We start from the raw sequence: 17,409 nt of genomic DNA, 5'->3' as shown, positions 1-17,409 counted from the left end.
TGAATGCAATTTAATGAGCGCATCTTGATCAATCATCTCGATTATTTATCAATCAACCAACATCTGTTTTTTCTCTGTCCCTCAGGAAGATATCTAACTCCTGGTTGAGCACGGGATGGTTCACCATGACCATAGCGCTGGAGCTGTGTGACCGAATCAATGTTTACGGCATGGTGCCTCCAGACTTCTGCAAGTAGGTCCAGTTGCGCAACAACAAATGTAATCATTTCTGCATAATGAATACTTTATAGGAGTAAAATCTATTTTGTTTGCTTGAAGCATTTAACTGAACCACCCACCCCGTGTCATTGCTGCCCTGCTGCGCACCGGCTCGGCTCCAACAACAACCAGGAGCAGAAAATGAGATGATTTATTACGCTTATTTCCCGCGGAGGCGTGACCTCTCTCTCCCAGGCCATTCTGAAGCCTTATTGTGTTACACGGAATCAATTTATTCCACTTATTGCTACTTATTCCCCGGACCACTTAAGGTTAATTGCCTCGGACGTGGATATTTGGCTCAAGATTTATTCAAGAATCTGGGAAGTTGGCTTTGTTTAGCTTTGTTTAGCTTTTTTATACTCAACATACTCTGTTCTAGGGGCGGGTATCATCACTGATTTCTCAGTTTGATTCGATTCTGATTCACAAGATTTAAAATCGATTCTTTTAGGTAAATTTACCATAAAAAATGTAGTTTAAATATGAAATTATATATATAAGGAACACTTTAACTTCCATTATTGAAATATTAGTGTGTAAAATATATAGACTTATATAGAACACAACAGTTACATCTTTTTTTTATGTCATTTAATGTAGTTAATTGCTACATCGTGCTTCACATCTCTATACAGGTTTGAAACGGCCACTTTACTCAAATGTTTACATGTGGGCTGAAACATAACATTACTGAGGCTTCGGACAACAGCCAGTGATGGTATAGTTACTTTGAAAAAGTAATCCGATACTGATTACTTCTTTAAAAAGTAACTTAGTTAACTTACTTTATGGATTACTTGATTTTAAAAGTAACTAAGTTACTTTTAAAATCAGTAACTAAGTAACTAAATAATAGTAAAAAAAAATAGTAACTAAGTAACTAACTATTTCCTGAAAAAAGAAGTTTTTATAAAAATAAAAGACCATTTCTCTTGAATTAACTTAAAAAATAAAATGTTTTTTCTTGATTTCCCTTAACATAAATACTTGTTTTTATAAAAAATATAAAATAAAGAAAGTATTTTCTGACCTGAAATATTTAAAATCTGAATATTTAACCTGTTGTTCTCAGCAGGGCAGCAAGGAGTGGTTTTACAGAACAAAACCGTGTATATGGTCAAGCCAGACATTATGTGTACTTTTGTCATTTTGGCCTAGTTTTATTTTATAATTAAGAGTGATACAGTGGATTGGGGTGTCGCTGCGTGGTGTGTGTCACAAAAACAGAAGTCAAACTTAAAAAAAACTTAAAACAGTGTTAAATGTAAGAGTTTGATAAACAAGGGCAGCATTGAGTGGAAATACAGAAGAAAATTACTTTTTACATTTTTTTTACAGAAACTGTAAGCAACAGTGCCGACTCCTGTGCTCCATCTTAACTGATCACCCCAGTCAGAGAGCGATGCTCGCGAGATTAAACGTGAGAAGTTAAAACTGTACGCATATACGAGAAAAAAGGAGCTATTTCTAAAGATCGATTCGGGATTATATGTTTATATCGGACCATTCAAATGAGGAATCGATTTTTTTAAACACACCCCTACTCTGTTCTTCTTTTCCGCAGGGAAGCGCAACGTCCCTCCGTTCCGTATCACTACTACGAGCCTCTGGGACCAGACGAATGTGCCATGTACATCTCCCATGAGCGCGGGAGGCGGGGCAGCCATCACCGCTTCATCACTGAGAAACGTGTCTTTGCTAACTGGGCGAGGACTTACAACATCCATTTCTACCAGCCGGACTGGAGTCCGCCACCCCTGCCCAAAAACACCACTGGAACTACAGCTCAGTCACGGAGAACGTGACTCTAAAGAGGACGTCTTATTAAAAGGAGCACGGAGAACACTGGCTGAAGTTAAAGTGGCTGAAAAGTGCTCTGCTCAGAAACTGGTAGGTCCTGGGAAGCAATTCTCGCGCTGTGCCTCGGACAGCCCTGAGCCGGACGCCTTTCCCTTTTCGGCACTTTTTTTTCATATTGGAATAAATGGGATGATCAGAGAATCACATGCTCAAAAGGAGATAAAAAAGCATGTGATTGTCCGCTCTGCGCTATTAAAGAACATAAACAGTAAGAGAAGCAATTACTGATACCTTAAAGTAAGGTCAGTTATGGTCAGCACTTCCTTACATGCTTATACAGTATACTGTACACTTAACTGATGGAGTTCCACAGGGTTCTGTCTGAGGACCACTGCAGGTTTGGCCAAACACAGATACCCACAGATACCCAGCATGTGTAGAAGACTGTGTAGAAGCAAAGCCCAGGACAGAATATGTCAAAAGCCAAAATCTGGATGGGATTAGTTTCTCAGGGGGTCTTGGAGTCATTTTCTCTGTGATTTTATTCCTGTCCAGAACGACCATTTAGGTGATGTTTTTTTTTTTCTCAGACGTCTTCTGAGAAAATTACAGGCTGAATTATCTACTGTTTTTCTTTGAACTCCGTGGTCCTCTAGTAATTTTAGTCCTGTCCTGATGGACATTTCTGAGTTTTATCACCTCATGTTTAATAAAACAGCTATTTGTCCACTGCCGCGCACCGTAATTACACTTTGGGCGTGCTCTGTTTCCATGGAGATCCACGTTAAAACTCAATAGAGAGTGGAAATGGAGGAGCTACTGATGGAGAGATGTGTTTCCATACGGACTCCCACAAAGTAGTTCATAGTATTTCATTGAGAGGCTTAACACATATTTTTTTTTTTTACATTTTAGGGGGACTTTTATTTTGACAATGACAATTAAAAATTAGTTTTGGATTTGTTTTGGCCAAGAGTTGCTAGAATCACAATGCTAAATCACTGGTCCTCCAGTTTTTCAATTGCAGTCCGGATGCTAGAGTTTTATCACAGAGTAGTACCCACTGTTTTTCTCTAAACTCTGTGGTCCTCTGGTGATTTTAGTCCTGTCTGGAGTCACATCTCCAAGTTTCACCACCTCCCATTTAAAAAATAGCTATTTGTCCACTGCCATGCACCGTAATTACACTTTGGGTGTGCTCCGTTTCCATGGAAATCCATGTAAACACAACAGCGAGTGGAAATGGAGGAGCTACTGTACTCCGCGATGTCATGTGACCGAGAAAGACGACAAAAAACACACTGGTCCTCTTGTTTTTTCATTTGCAGTCCAGATGCAGGAGTTTTATCACTGAGTAAAAGTGTAAAATATTTTTCACACCAAACGTCCCCCTGAGAAACTAATCCCATCCGGATAGGGTTAAAGTATTGGCCTTGAGAATCGTGTGGAAACAAGCTGAATAACCACCATCACTGCCTGGATGATATCTGCAAAAGTGCACTAAACAGAGGCATGAATGTCATATGAACAAAAACATGAAGGAAATTTAGTTAAGAGTTATGAGTCATGAGAAGGTTACCTCTGCTAGACAACCTGTGATATGGTTTAAAACGTTGCTTTTAGTATAACTGAATTGAAACCGAACATTCTCATAGAAATTGAGTCTTATTTATTCTGTCTTATTAATTTATTACTGTTTGTTGTTATGTCTAATTATGCTTTGGATTATGTTCGGAGCAGAGGTTTGTCGGCCTCTCTGTTATTTATCCTATTTCTCAGGATCTGTTGTGTCTTTTCTAAGAACGAATCGTACATAGTAGACAATAATTCAACACGGACGTATAGAAGGTATTCTATTGTATTCACAGTTTTAATGAAACCGTGCAATCAGTGCAATGTTTTTAGCTCCATATTTGTGTTGGCTTCAGAACGTCATGGTTGTTAAAACTGTTATTGTTTTAAGTTTGGAATGCCCAGATTAAACACTGCAACTGAATTTCAAATGCATTTTCTAATAAGAGCAAATTTATTCATTCTTCTCTTTATCTTCCCATCACTTTCTGTGACTTCCTATGGATTCAGTTAAAGTATCTTGAACATAATCTATTGGAGTTCATTAAAGATTGTTCAAGTTAAAAGGGATATCTTGATTAGAATCCAAGGATCACTATAGAAAAAGGGTTTCTTGATCAGATTTCATTGACATTCAGTATGAAACGGGCAGGGAGGGGCAACTGCCCCCCTTGGTGGCTCCTTGTTTGAAACATTGTCACAAATTTCCCCAACAAATGTTGGCCAATCGAGTTCCCACTATGGTGGTCACGTCAACACTACTACCCCCACCATGTTTGACATATGGTATTCTATGTTTCAGATGTTGGGTAAAGATCTAATTTGTATCTTTCTTCTTTTCTTCAAATTTCTATTTTCTGATTACTTGTGGTGAATTTCATATCATACCTCGTTTTACACAGGTTAGAATAGTAGAATAGGCCTATGGTCTACAAAACATGTTCATAAAGTTCTTTGCACAAATTTACTCTCACATAAAGATAAAGGCTTTGAGAGCTTTGTCACTTGAATGCAAATAAAAGATAGATTTTGCTGGCCACACTATGTTTATGCTGGGCATTAGTGTGCTAAATGGCAAAAAAAACAAGAACAAGCTAATTCATGCTTAACTGTGATAGAAAAACAAAATCACGGACTGTAGGTACAGATCCCTCCCTCAGGTGAAGTCTGCTGGGTAATCATGCTGTGTGCTGTCTGAAGTTCTCAACAAAAATGACCAAAATTGCTGATTTTCAACTAATCTAGTGGGTGGGGCTCTGGTGTGGGTTTGACAGGTGAGGGATGGAGCTAGGGTGCAGATTTTTTTATTGTAGTGCCACAATAAGGGAGGAACATCCAAACAGCCCATAGAAGCACAAGATTCCTGATATCAAACTCTTTCAGCTGATTCACAGAAATTTTTTTTTCACACTTGGAGTGTGTTTTGTATAATTTGTCACCTTTAATACTGTTTTTTTTTTTGTCTTGGTAGCCATAAAACATAACATTAAAAGTAGTATAAAAATCATTAAAAGCATTGAAAAAGCCCATATTTGCTTTCCTGCTAACATCATGGTGTTCATGTACTCACTAGGCTTCACTAATGGAAATATGTGTTCCTGTTAAGAACAGCATGCTGTCAACCTGAGATTTATTTATGTGAAAAACAACACCACATGTGCCAACTGCTGGGCCTTTATCACTTACAGAAGCGTCTGAACTAGCAGATGTTCTCAGCTCAAGAAAACATTATTACATACAGTAAAATATGCCAGAGTCGTTGTCACTGATCTGTTATTAATGAGGTAGAAAACAGATGCATTAGATGCATGTGTAGACTATATATCATAAAAAAATGAAAATTAATTAATGTACATCTGTAACACATTTTGTGTTTTTTTTTCTATTTTTTCTAATTTATTTTTGACTAATAGAAATGCTCCAAAATGACACTGACTTCAGTTTAATATTCAATAAATAAGGAGATATAATATATTTGCGTTATGGCTGAAAGGTCAGCAACGATAAGTCAATATAATTGACATTGTCAATGTCTGGCTGGTTAATAATTATATAATTGCTACATGCTAAATTACTTATCAACCCAAAAACAATAAATATCTTGATATATATATATATATATATATATATATATATATATATATATATATATATATATATATATATATATATATATATATATATATACACTCATTAAGGATAGTTAGTCAATTATTCATTGTGTTATTTCACACTCATAAATCCTAGCTAATAAATAATAAATGTATAATATACTGTGTGCTTAATGTGTGTCCTTGACATCCCAGTTCTACTCGGGTTTGGTTTGGAGCTCCAGCTCCTCATATTCAACATTTTAAACATTAATGTGCTGCATGGTGGGCAGAGGTTTTATATTAACAAATATTTGCATGTGAGCGTGAAGTCATGAATACAAATAATGCTGTTAGTCATTCTCTAAGAGAATGTGTTTAAAGACTATATACAGACCGGCCATAACATTAAAACCAACTCCCTAATTCATCTGAGGGTGTTCTGTGGTATTAGGAACACACTAGGGGCGCTATTGTACCCTGTGTAAGGTGTGTCACGATGCCCTTTGCTACCTTACACCCCGTCAACAGTCCATTTTCACGCCTAAATAGGAATTAATCTACACTGATGGGTGTGATGGACTGGAAGTGAGGTGTGTTCAGGTAAATTTCTGGCTTGTTTATATATAAATACATTTTTTGGTGGTGGAAAACACAGGAGCTTCACTGACTGATTAAAACCCTGACAACAGTCGATCTTTAAAGTCTGGCAGGGCACAAACTCGACTTTTATCTCAACAGTAAACAGAATAAAGAATAAAATAATATTACTGTTCCTTTAAATGAGCTACTGTCATGCCGCCAAAGTCAGAGCTCACCTGCCTCTTAAAGGGAATGGCAGGTGTCACTCTAACTGGTTTATTTCTGTTTCATATACTGTACATTTAAACCCAAAACACACTTGTTATTAATAAAAAAAAATACATGCCCTTTGTGCAATTTGAGTAGTGCAAGGCGTACCTTTTGCACCCTAAGGATACCAAAGACACTATCTACATAAAGCTGCGCAATCCGCAATTGACCAGTGTGCTATAGATCGTTAAAGTAGGGCCCTAAAACAGTACATGAATTGCTAAGTTGCTAGATAGAAACACAAAGCTTGCTAATTGGTAAGTAAATCTCCTTCATCTGCTGACTTTCCATTAACAGTAGGTACAGATCCCTCACTGCTGGTTAATAATACTACTGTGTACTGTCTGAGGTTCTACAACCAAAATGACCAAAATGGAAATTTTTCAACTGATCTAGTGGGTGGGGCTCTGGTTGGGGTTGACAGGTGTTGGGTGGAGTCAGGGTGGTTCTATGCAGGTTTCCTTATTGTGACATCAGAATAAGGAAGGAGCATTGAAGCTGCTCATAGAAGCAAATGCTGATTCCTGACACCAAACTCTTTTAGCTGATTCACAGAAAACAGATGGATGGACGGATGGATGTTTTTGGTGTTTGGGGAGTTTATTATAGGGACATTTGAGACCCAAGTTAAAATACAAAAGCACACAAAAAGTTTTGCATAATGTGTTGCATTTAAAATGTAAAATCAGGAAAAATGTGCATTCAAAATATATCTTTCAAATACACAAATTAATTACATTATATGAGGATCTTAAAGAAAAATACCTAAGGTATTTTTCTTTTATTAAAAAGTATTTTCTGAATTTGAGTGCAGTTCCCTGTGTGTATTCGTGGGGGTTGTGTTAACATGCTCAGCAGCACATCGGGCAAAACAAAATCGCTGTGCCCATAAACAACAAGACGCCATCAGAATGAAGTGTTTGGATTTATGTTAAAAAAAACAAACAAATCAAACGCCAAATGCGCCAACTGCTGGGCCTTCATTACTCACACAAACGTTTCAGCAAACAGATGTTCTCAGCTCACCAAAACATCATTACATATAGTGAAATGAGCTTCATGTTCATTTCTAATTAATCTGATTTTAATGAAGTAGAAGATGGGTGGAACGTGCACAGATGAATCAGACCTGAGTGAGAACCGCTTGGCAGAAGCAGGTGGACGTCTGGGCCACTCTACTGAAAACGAGCTTCAGTGGATTCTTCAAGTACTGCCACGGAAAATCCATATTTGGCTAAATTGAGAATAACATTTTAAAGTTACCACTAAAAGGTTTTCTTCACATTCATTGGCAGATAAGCACAGGTGCATCTCCAAAAGTAAAAAAAACATTGAAAAGTTACTTTATTTCAGTAATTCATATAGATGTATAGATGTATCACACACAGAGTGATCTATTTTAAGCATTTATTTATTTTATTGTTGATAATTATGGCTTACCTCCAATGAAAACTCAAAAATCAGTGTCTCAGAAAATTGTAATATTATATAAGACCAATTGGTAACTTTTGGCAGTGTGGGCAGTGTGCCAAATCCTGCTGGAAAATGAAATCCGCATCTCCATTTGAATAGCTAAATAGTTTGTCATTTGGCCTTAGACTTTGGACTATTTTTGACATTTAGAGTCTAAAAAAGAGGGAAGTTTTAGTATATTTTAACATGCGCCAAGACTCTTTCTTCAATGTTGGTTCATAAAACAAACATCTTTTCCATTGGCCATCATATATATTTGCAAATTGGCTTAACGTCAGTATGTTGTCTTTCCCCCAATGCTACCGTCTTTTGGGTGTGCATTTTTATTTTATACATTGGACATCTGCCAGGCTCAGTGTTGTAAGCTGTAAGAGCAGGTTACCTTTACTCTGTGTTGCCAAGGGTGTCTGTTTGTTGGCTATGTGATACAGGATTGTCATGTCAGTGTTGGCAGAGGGCAAGGCAAAAAGGGGTAGTCAGAACTATCAAACTAGATTTAATACCTGGCAAGGGAACAAAGGAAACAGGGGGGTTTTATACAAGGCAGTCCAATCAGAGCAATCAGAAGCTCGGCGAGCATGCACATTGTAGCGTCTTGTGGTTAGAAGAGTCAGGGAAGTCCAGTCATTGAGCACGCTCGGAAATGGGAGTCTTTGTTGTGAAATTTAGTGTCCTGAGGAAGCAGACTGACAGTCCAACCAAAAGTGTGACCTCAATATTATTTAACAAATATGTGTATAAAATATTGATGTTTCTCATGTTTAATACAGCAAAAAAAAAAAGCCTGGGGTAAAATGGAAAAAAAAATTAAATTGAAAACTTCTTATGTATTTTTGTTAGTTTATTCAACTCAATTCAATGTAAACTGATTTGATTAGAAGTTTTAGTTTAAATAAAGTTTTTAAAGGTCTAAATTATCTTCACCTGATGAAAGTTCTTTATATGCTCTATACACACATCTCAACAAACACAACAAACGTGGTGCTTTATGTTTAATGGTACCAAATGTGTTTCTTTTATGGCCTCCCTCAAAGACCTTTTGAAGCCCCTTTATTTTAAAGAGCGTGGGTGTAAATGTCACCCAACCGTCTAATAGCGTTACCATGTGCAAATCTCCCCGGCAACTCTAAAGCAGGAGAACAAAGCATTACCTGAGATGTGAGGAACACAGAGGTGGAGCTGCACAGCATGAACCACATACACTGGTATGCGATATGATTTGTCATATGACAAGGCGCATCAGCGACTGACCGCGTTTCCATGAGACGTGGTTAAAAATAGCAAGGTTTCAACAAAAATATTCAACAATGAGAATGCCAGTGATTCATCAGACCACTCATACTCTGAGCATCGGCTGGATCATCTGAGCTCGGACGCTATTCATGCAGCACAAACAGGACATTTCAGTGTTTGTTAAGAGGTCTTGAGGTGATACACTGCTGCCTTTTACAGTGGCGCACCAACCAATGTCTTCAGAAATGCTGTGCAATATACTGTGCATTTAAACTGTCTAATACTAAAAATACAGCCAATATTACCCTTGATCACCATTACCAACCATGCAAAGAAGACTGTTGAGAAACATGCATTTCACTAGCATGAATAAAAAAACTCTTTTACAAAAAAATACAGCCCATATTACCCTTGATCACCAATACCAACCATGCAAACAACTGTTAAGGAACATGCATTTCACTAGCATTAATAAAAAAAAAACTATTTTACCAAAAATACTATTAATAATATTACCACTGATCACCATTACCAACCATGCAAACAACTGTTGAGGAACATGCATTTCACTAGCATGTATAAAATAACTCTTTTACTAAAAATACAGCCCATCTTACCCTTGATCACCATTACCAACCATGTAAAGAAGACTGTTGAGAAACATGCACTTCACTAGCATTAATAAAAAAAACTCTTTTACTAAAAATACAGTCCATATTACCATTGATCACCATTACCAACCATGCAAAGAAGACTGTTGAGAAACATGCATTTCACTAGCATGAATAAAAAAAACTCTTTTACAAAAAAAATACAGCCCATATTACCCTTGATCACCAATACCAACCATGCAAACAACTGTTAAGGAACATGCATTTCACTAGCACATATAAAATAACTCTTTTACTAAAAATACAGCCCATCTTACCCTTGATCACCATTACCAACCATGTAAAGAAGACTGTTGAGAAACATGCACTTCACTAGCATTAATAAAAAAAACTCTTTTACTAAAAATACAGTCCATATTACCATTGATCACCAATACCAACCATGCAAAAAACTGTTAAGAAACATTAATTTCACTAGCATGTATAAAATAACTCTTTTACTAAAAAACAGCCCATATTACCATTGATCACCATTACCAACCATGCAAACAAGACTGTTAAAAAACATGCACTTCACTAGCATGTATAAAATAACTATTTTACTAAAAATACAGCCCATATTACCATTGATCACCAATACCAACCATGCAAACAGCTGTTGAGAAACATGCATTTCACTAGCATGAATAAAAAAAACTATTTTACTAAACATACAGCCCATATTACCATTGATCACCATTACCAACCATGCAAACAAGACTGTTGAGAAACATGCACATCAGTAGCCTGCTGAAGGTCATTTTGTAGGGCTCTGTTATTTGTGTGTTATTCCAGCTCTGTCTTGCACAAAGAAGCAGATACCAGTCCTGCTACTGTCCTGCTGTCTTTCTACAGTCCTGTCCTGCTCTGTTAATGTTACAGCCTATGTCCTGGTTTCTCCTCGAAGATACAGCACCAGTGTTGGGCATGTTACATTGAAAAAGTAATTAGTTATAGCTACTAGTTACTACTTCTCCAAAAAAGTAACTGAGTTACTAATTACTCCACTATAAAAGTAACTATTTACCAGTAAAAGTAACTATTGTGTTACTTTTCTGTTACTCACCCCTACACTCTATTTGGATGGTCCATTGGAGATGCCTCATAGATGCTTCATTAGAACTTTCATTCAACTGCATGCCTATTACAATAAATGCAACAGAAGTCTAAAGTGAAAGTAAATGATTCCCTATTGAATGTAACTCTACACTCAACTCCAACCCAAACACGAATTTTATCATTTCAGGTTTGGGTTAAGATTTTTGGTTTGATTCATAAATGAATGAAGTTACACTTATTCAGTGCCTTTCTAGAAGCCCAAGGACGATTTACAATCATTTTTTTTACGCACAACCTTTTATACTCCACACTCATCCACACATCGGTAGCCAATAGCATACTCTCAACCGGAAACAACCGTCCACTTGGAAGACTGCATCAGACACTATAGCATTTTACCAAGAACAGTGGATCATACCTACCACAAACACCAGATCAATTTAGAGTATTGAATTTATCTGGGTAAATTAGCATATTCAATTGATCTCCAATTTTTTGACTGTGGGAGGAAAGCAGAGTCCCTGGAAGAAACCCACACCGACACAGGAAAAACATAATAGTCCACTCAGATAGGGACTTGAACCCAAGACCGCCCACCATTTATGGTGGTTGAGGTTAGGCAGCTTAAGGTTAAGTTGTATTTAATAGAAATACAGTTTACTGCTTTGTTGTCTCTTGCACCAAAGCAGATGAACCTGGTTCGCAATTGCTTTTATTAAGAGGTCTTAAGGTGGCACACTGCAGCCTTTTACAGTGGCTCACCAACCAATGAATCCAATAATGTTGTGCAATATACTGTGCATTCCTACTAGTATTCCTGCTGAATGGCAATCTATTACATAAAACACAGCCCATCTCACCCTCGATCACCATTACCGCCCCAGTAAATTACACTGGAATGTGGCATTCTATCTAAAATGTATGGACTGAGCATTTCACGTTATCAGGGTCTTTTTTCTTTATTGCTAAAATAAAAAATGAGGACTCAAGAGCTGTTCCCAATCCTCTAAACTAAAGCTGAATAAGATTCAATTAAACTCAATTGCATTTGTATGGAGCTTATTACAACAGATACTGTCCCAAAGCAGCTTCCAGAAATCCCGGACGAGCCCCCTAATGAGCATCGCCAAGGGAGGAGGTGGGAGGAAGAATTCCTCAATGCCATACAGACACACACTATGCAATAATTAGCCAGATTTCAGACCTGATTTGTCCTTTTTCCACATATGTTCTCTCTATGAAGTGATATATCTTAATTGCTATTTTTCCTTTTTAATCTTTTATTAAAATATTTTATTAAAATCTTAATTCTTAGTTCTTTTTTATGGGTTTTTAGCTTGTTGGTTTTCCTTTAGTGTTTTCCTTTACTGTGATTAAATATATCTTATCTTTCAGTTCTCTTTCTGTTTATTGTAAATGCTCAGCTACACTGAAAATCCGAAATCAGTTCCAGTGATGTGAGAGAAGAAACATGTCAATCTTCAGCCCATCATTCTCATTCAAAACCCAGGACTTCATAATGTACTTCACACACCAGAAACTGTGCATGTCTTCACTAAATTGGGGTAAAAGGAGCTTTCTATTTTAGGGCCCTAAACATGGAGCCACTATCATCAGATCAGTTAAATCATAGTGTTTAATCTCATTTAATCAGTTCAAGGCACCGGTGCACACACAGCTCTTTAGCAGATTAGCTTGAAGGAACATGAAGAACTGAACCCAATTTCAGCACGGATTCATGTTGCTTATTATAAATGGGGAGGAACAGTGAGAAGAAATGAGCGTACCCTGTAAGCTTAGCGTATTGAAAGGAGGGTGAGTAAGAGTCCAACTTGGAATTTGGAATAAAAAAACAATACGTAGCCTTTATAATGGATTTTTCTGAAATTGTAAGTAGCTTCCCAACGAACAGAGAACATTATATAAATGCTTAGTAAAGTAAAGCTAAAAAATAATGTTCTAAGTAAACTACAAATTGAAATATTGACACAAATGATGTTGCAGCAATGTTTAAAAATGTTAAATAAAAATGCTTCTACACATGAACATCCAGAAAACTTGACAGATTAAACATCGTAAGAAACTTTTACACTCCACAACCCAATTAACCAATCACAAAACGTTCTGCATCCCATATGGAAATTGAATGAATCATTTAAAATCTAAATAAATGTAGAGCAACAATCTATGTAGCACACCAAATTAATTAATATGCTTAAATTGTCTCAGGTCTTTTGTTGAGAGACCCTGTTTTTAACTATTTAAGCATAATGGGTTAAAATTATACTATAACACAGAAATATTTTTGCTTCGATTCATAATAATGTTCATGTTCCGCAATTAAAATCCTTAGTTTTCCCAAAAATTGACAGTGCACCTTATGTATGAATTCTATCAGTCAGGTAATAAGAAGCCACTCTGCTGAAGTACAACGTTATACAGGAGTTTCTCCAGTAAAGTTTCTCCAGCATCGAGGCTGGAGCAGTATTAGCATTAGCCGCTAACCACAGCGATAGCTCTTTCGTTGTTCAGAGGTGAGTATATAAAACTGTAATATGCATGTTGCTTACCAGAACACTTACAGTTCCTCGGTCTAGCATTGTCAGGCAGCATTTACTAGCGCTTAGCGCTGCTAAGTGCTGCTAACGACCGCTAACCGCAGCAAGGGCTGCTGCTAACCGCGCTGTTGAAAATATTGGTGATTTAAAATTTCTCTAAGTAAACAGAAGTGCTTTACTTACCCAAATAAACAGTTTTCTGCTGAATTAAAAGGAAAACATAGTGACACCCTTGTTCCTTACTATTGTCACTTAAAATGCTCTTTATAATCCAGTGTGCTTTATAACATATACATTATAATAATGTATAATGTATAATAATATACATTAACTAGGTGCTTGCTAAAGTACTAGCTGGCACTGTTGTCATATAACTGTACTCAACAAGCGAAAAAGTGGGCAAAATCACTGTTTTTTATCCTAAAAAATAATAGTATTTCAAATGTTTATGAACTGGGCTATAGAAGAATCAGTTTTGACTTCATAAAGCATATCTGTAATAGGCAAGATGGGAGTTCAAAGATTTTTAGACCTTTAAAAGAACTTTTATAAGAAGGAAGGATTGCAGGGATTTGATCCATCAGTTAATCTTAGTCAGAAATTGAACTTTTGATTTGTACAGAATGTGGTGCAGCCCAGGCAGTCGTAGGTAGAGCCAGTACATTTTTATTGCATAATGTTCCTTTTCTAATGTTGTCAAGGATGTTTTTTCTGCAAAAAGAATCTCAAAAAGCAGAAAGAGAATTGATCTACATCAGTTCAAAGAATGTGCTCTCATTCAAAAGCATCAATGAAGAAGAATTTTGTACACTTTAAAAAATGATTCAAAGGAATATAAAACATGTCTATTCAACACAAAACATAAGTATGTCCAATAATACACTGCGATCTGTTTCTTCTTTGATTAAGACTTATGTCCTTTGTACTTTTGTCCTGGCCTCAAGTCCTGTATTACCCTACACTAGTGCTCAAAAAATCTCAATATCATTGGAAAGTTCAGCAATTGTGTTCAAAATTTGCAAATCATATATTAAATATCTATTTTAAGCCTTAATTTCTTTATTGTTGATGATTATTATGTAGCTTACAGCCAATGAAAACCAAAAAATCAGTGTCTCAGAAAATGTGATTATTATATAAGACCATTTGGTACTTTTGGTACAGTGTGGGCAGTGTGCCAAGTCCTGCTGGAAAATGAAATCCGCATCTCCATAAAAGTTGTCAGCAGAGGGCAGCATGATATATAATATAACACAGTGGATCAACACCAGCAGATGCCAATAGGTTTTAAATAATAATCTAATTTTCTGAGACAATGATTTGGGAGTTTTCATTGGCTGTATGCAAAAATCAGCAACAATAAAATACATACTTGCTTATGAGTTTCATATTTTAAACTGAATTAATGAAGTAAAAAGAACCTTTTTAATGAAATCATTTTTTTTGTTGCAGGTGAGTCTCTTGGACCAATGAAAGTGATAATTGTGATAATTATTATAAAACTGTAGTTTTGAGAGTGAAGGTCTGGCGTGTAGCTTGTGTACAGGTTCTAACAGGTAAAAAACACTAAAGAAAAACTAATGTAATGTTAGGAAAATTACAGGTACAGGAAATTTCTGAGGTTATCTAGTTAGTGTACCACCTTGGGATGCCTCGAGAACCACCAGTGGATCCATCCATCCATCCATCCATCCATCCATCCATCCATTCACCTATCCATCCATCCATCCATCCATCCATCCATCCATCCATCCATTCACCTATCCATCCATCCATCCATCCATCCATCCATTCATCCATCCATCCATCCATCCATCCATCCATCCATCCATCCATCCATCCATCCATCCATCCATTCATCTATCCATCCATCCCACAGTTTGAGAACCATTGTTTTAGTCAATAAGGCTTGTAGCTTTACCTTAAAAATTACCTTAAAAATATAGATATGTAGCAATTATGCATGCACTGATGTGTAATTCCATCTGTCAGGGCAGAAAAGCCATGCATTATTTACTGTGGCCATGTCCCACCTGTCTGACGTACATGTGCAACCCTGAGTCAGGCGGTCCGAGCGCTTCCTGACTCATTACCATCCGGCTCCAGAGCAGCTGCGTTAGATCACTGTCAGATCTGCAAACGCTGCCCGACACATTAATACCACTCAGCCCCGAAAGATATGTCCGTCGCTAATGGCGTGATTTATTCCAAGAGACGAGGCGCTGTCATGTAAATGTGGACGCATGTCAGTCCAGCTTAAGCCCAAGATTAAGATCAGGCGTACGTGAGGTTCCCGGTAGGAGGGGCAGGACGGGGACAGAGTGGTCGTAAGAAAGGACTTCCGTCCTACAAAACAGGGTCATTATTTTATTGGATTGGCCTGCCACTGCTTTATCGATTTTGGACTCGTCCGCTTTGAGGTGAGTTATGTGAACTTCACCGCCATTGGTCAGGGGCCTCGGCAGCTCGCTGCGCATGCGGTTCATCTCGGATTCCAATTCCAAGCCGGTTAAATGGTCTCCCGTAGGCTATTGATCACGATGTGTCTCCAACACCTTTCTAACAGAAAGCAATACGCTGTCCCTGCGCTGCAGAATATGTTCCTGGAAACATGTGGCTCAGTAATTCATACTGGATGCGAGAAATCAAAGCTACGTCATGTAAAGATCTCTGCATCTTTAGTAAGCTTTAACAGTTTTAATCTGTTTTAATCTGGGAAAATAAATGTCACCTGTTTGGATATTAAAGACTGTACAAAGGTTAAAGCTGATGTCCGTAAGTTTTGGGATTTTGGGGATTTAGAGCCCTCTCTGGAGAGAATGGGTAATTGCACCGAGCATGCAGAAGAATCATTTTAAACCGGGCGGGTGTGATGCGGTCTCCTTTCAGAGCGGATGAATCCGATTACAGGTTATGTTCAGTCAGAGAGAGAAAGAGAGAGAGAGAGAGAGAGAGAGAGGGAGAACGCTCAGATAGAAACTTCACTCCGTCGTTTCTTTGTTTTTACTATGAGTGAATGATCTAGTTCTGAGCTCTGAGTTATCTCTTCTGAAGTCTCCATTGTTCCACCAGCCGCTCGCGTTCAGTAAAACTGAGCCGGATCCTCTTTTAGAGGCTTAAATGTGACTTAAGTACGTAAAGATGCGTGACGTAGACAAAAGAACTCCAACTAAAAGCGAGCCGACACCCCAGTTTTTAGAATTAATATATTATTAGGATTAGCAGGGATGGTGGTTTCAGCACACTGGTACCATTAAAACATAATATTTTAGCCATTCTTCTCTCAGAAATGCTTCAGCTTTCAGTTTAGAAACAAAATAATATAGTTGTTAAGTTTTCACACAAACACTGGGTGACTCTGAATGAACACATTGTTACAAATATAGAGGGATGTTAAAGGTCTCATTTTTATGTTTTTTTATGAATTAATTGTGATGGTCTCAAGGATGAATAAAGGCTTTTTTCTATCTAATCTATCTAATCTAAAACTTTTATTTTTATTTTTATGATGATGATAATGATGATGACGAACGTAATGATACAGTGTATACACTGCATATTGTCCGAACTCACAATGAAAGAGTTTTAGTGCAGCACTCTAGTGACGTTTTTATGCCTTTGCTGAAACAAAAGAACCGGCGCGAGAGCAGAGAGAGAAAGTAAGCGGTAGAGGAGGACACGGAGAGTGTGATTGCTACAGCAGGGGGGCTTTGTCCTGCTGCAGTATCGAACGCAGGAGCCAGAGCCATTTTTCAGCCATGAATCTCTGTCTGAAAGACAAGGCTCCCCTGCCTACTGAGATAATGGTGACGGAGGGGAGCGCCAGGCTCGTCCGGCCTGAGCCGGGCCAGAGATAACGCTGGAGCTCTGGTCATTCATATTAGATGAATCTGCGTATAA

General features: G+C 37.5%; 1 protein-coding gene across 1 annotated transcript in view; it reads left to right on the top strand.

Annotated features, from left to right (window-relative positions):
• Positions 1-3,633, top strand: part of st6galnac5a (ST6 (alpha-N-acetyl-neuraminyl-2,3-beta-galactosyl-1,3)-N-acetylgalactosaminide alpha-2,6-sialyltransferase 5a) — a 53,539-nt gene extending 49,906 nt beyond the window's left edge. The window contains exons 4-5 of the mRNA XM_022677832.2: positions 86-193; positions 1,787-3,633. Coding sequence (XP_022533553.2) covers positions 86-193; positions 1,787-2,027 — 349 coding nt within the window. The 3' untranslated portion in view covers positions 2,028-3,633. The remainder of the gene's footprint in view (positions 1-85; positions 194-1,786) is intronic.
• Positions 3,634-17,409: the final 13,776 nt, after the last annotated feature.

The sequence above is a fragment of the Astyanax mexicanus genome, chromosome 8 (assembly GCF_023375975.1).
Source record: "Astyanax mexicanus isolate ESR-SI-001 chromosome 8, AstMex3_surface, whole genome shotgun sequence".
Taxonomy (NCBI): domain Eukaryota; kingdom Metazoa; phylum Chordata; class Actinopteri; order Characiformes; family Acestrorhamphidae; genus Astyanax; species Astyanax mexicanus.
This window is presented reverse-complemented; position numbering and strand designations above follow the sequence as displayed.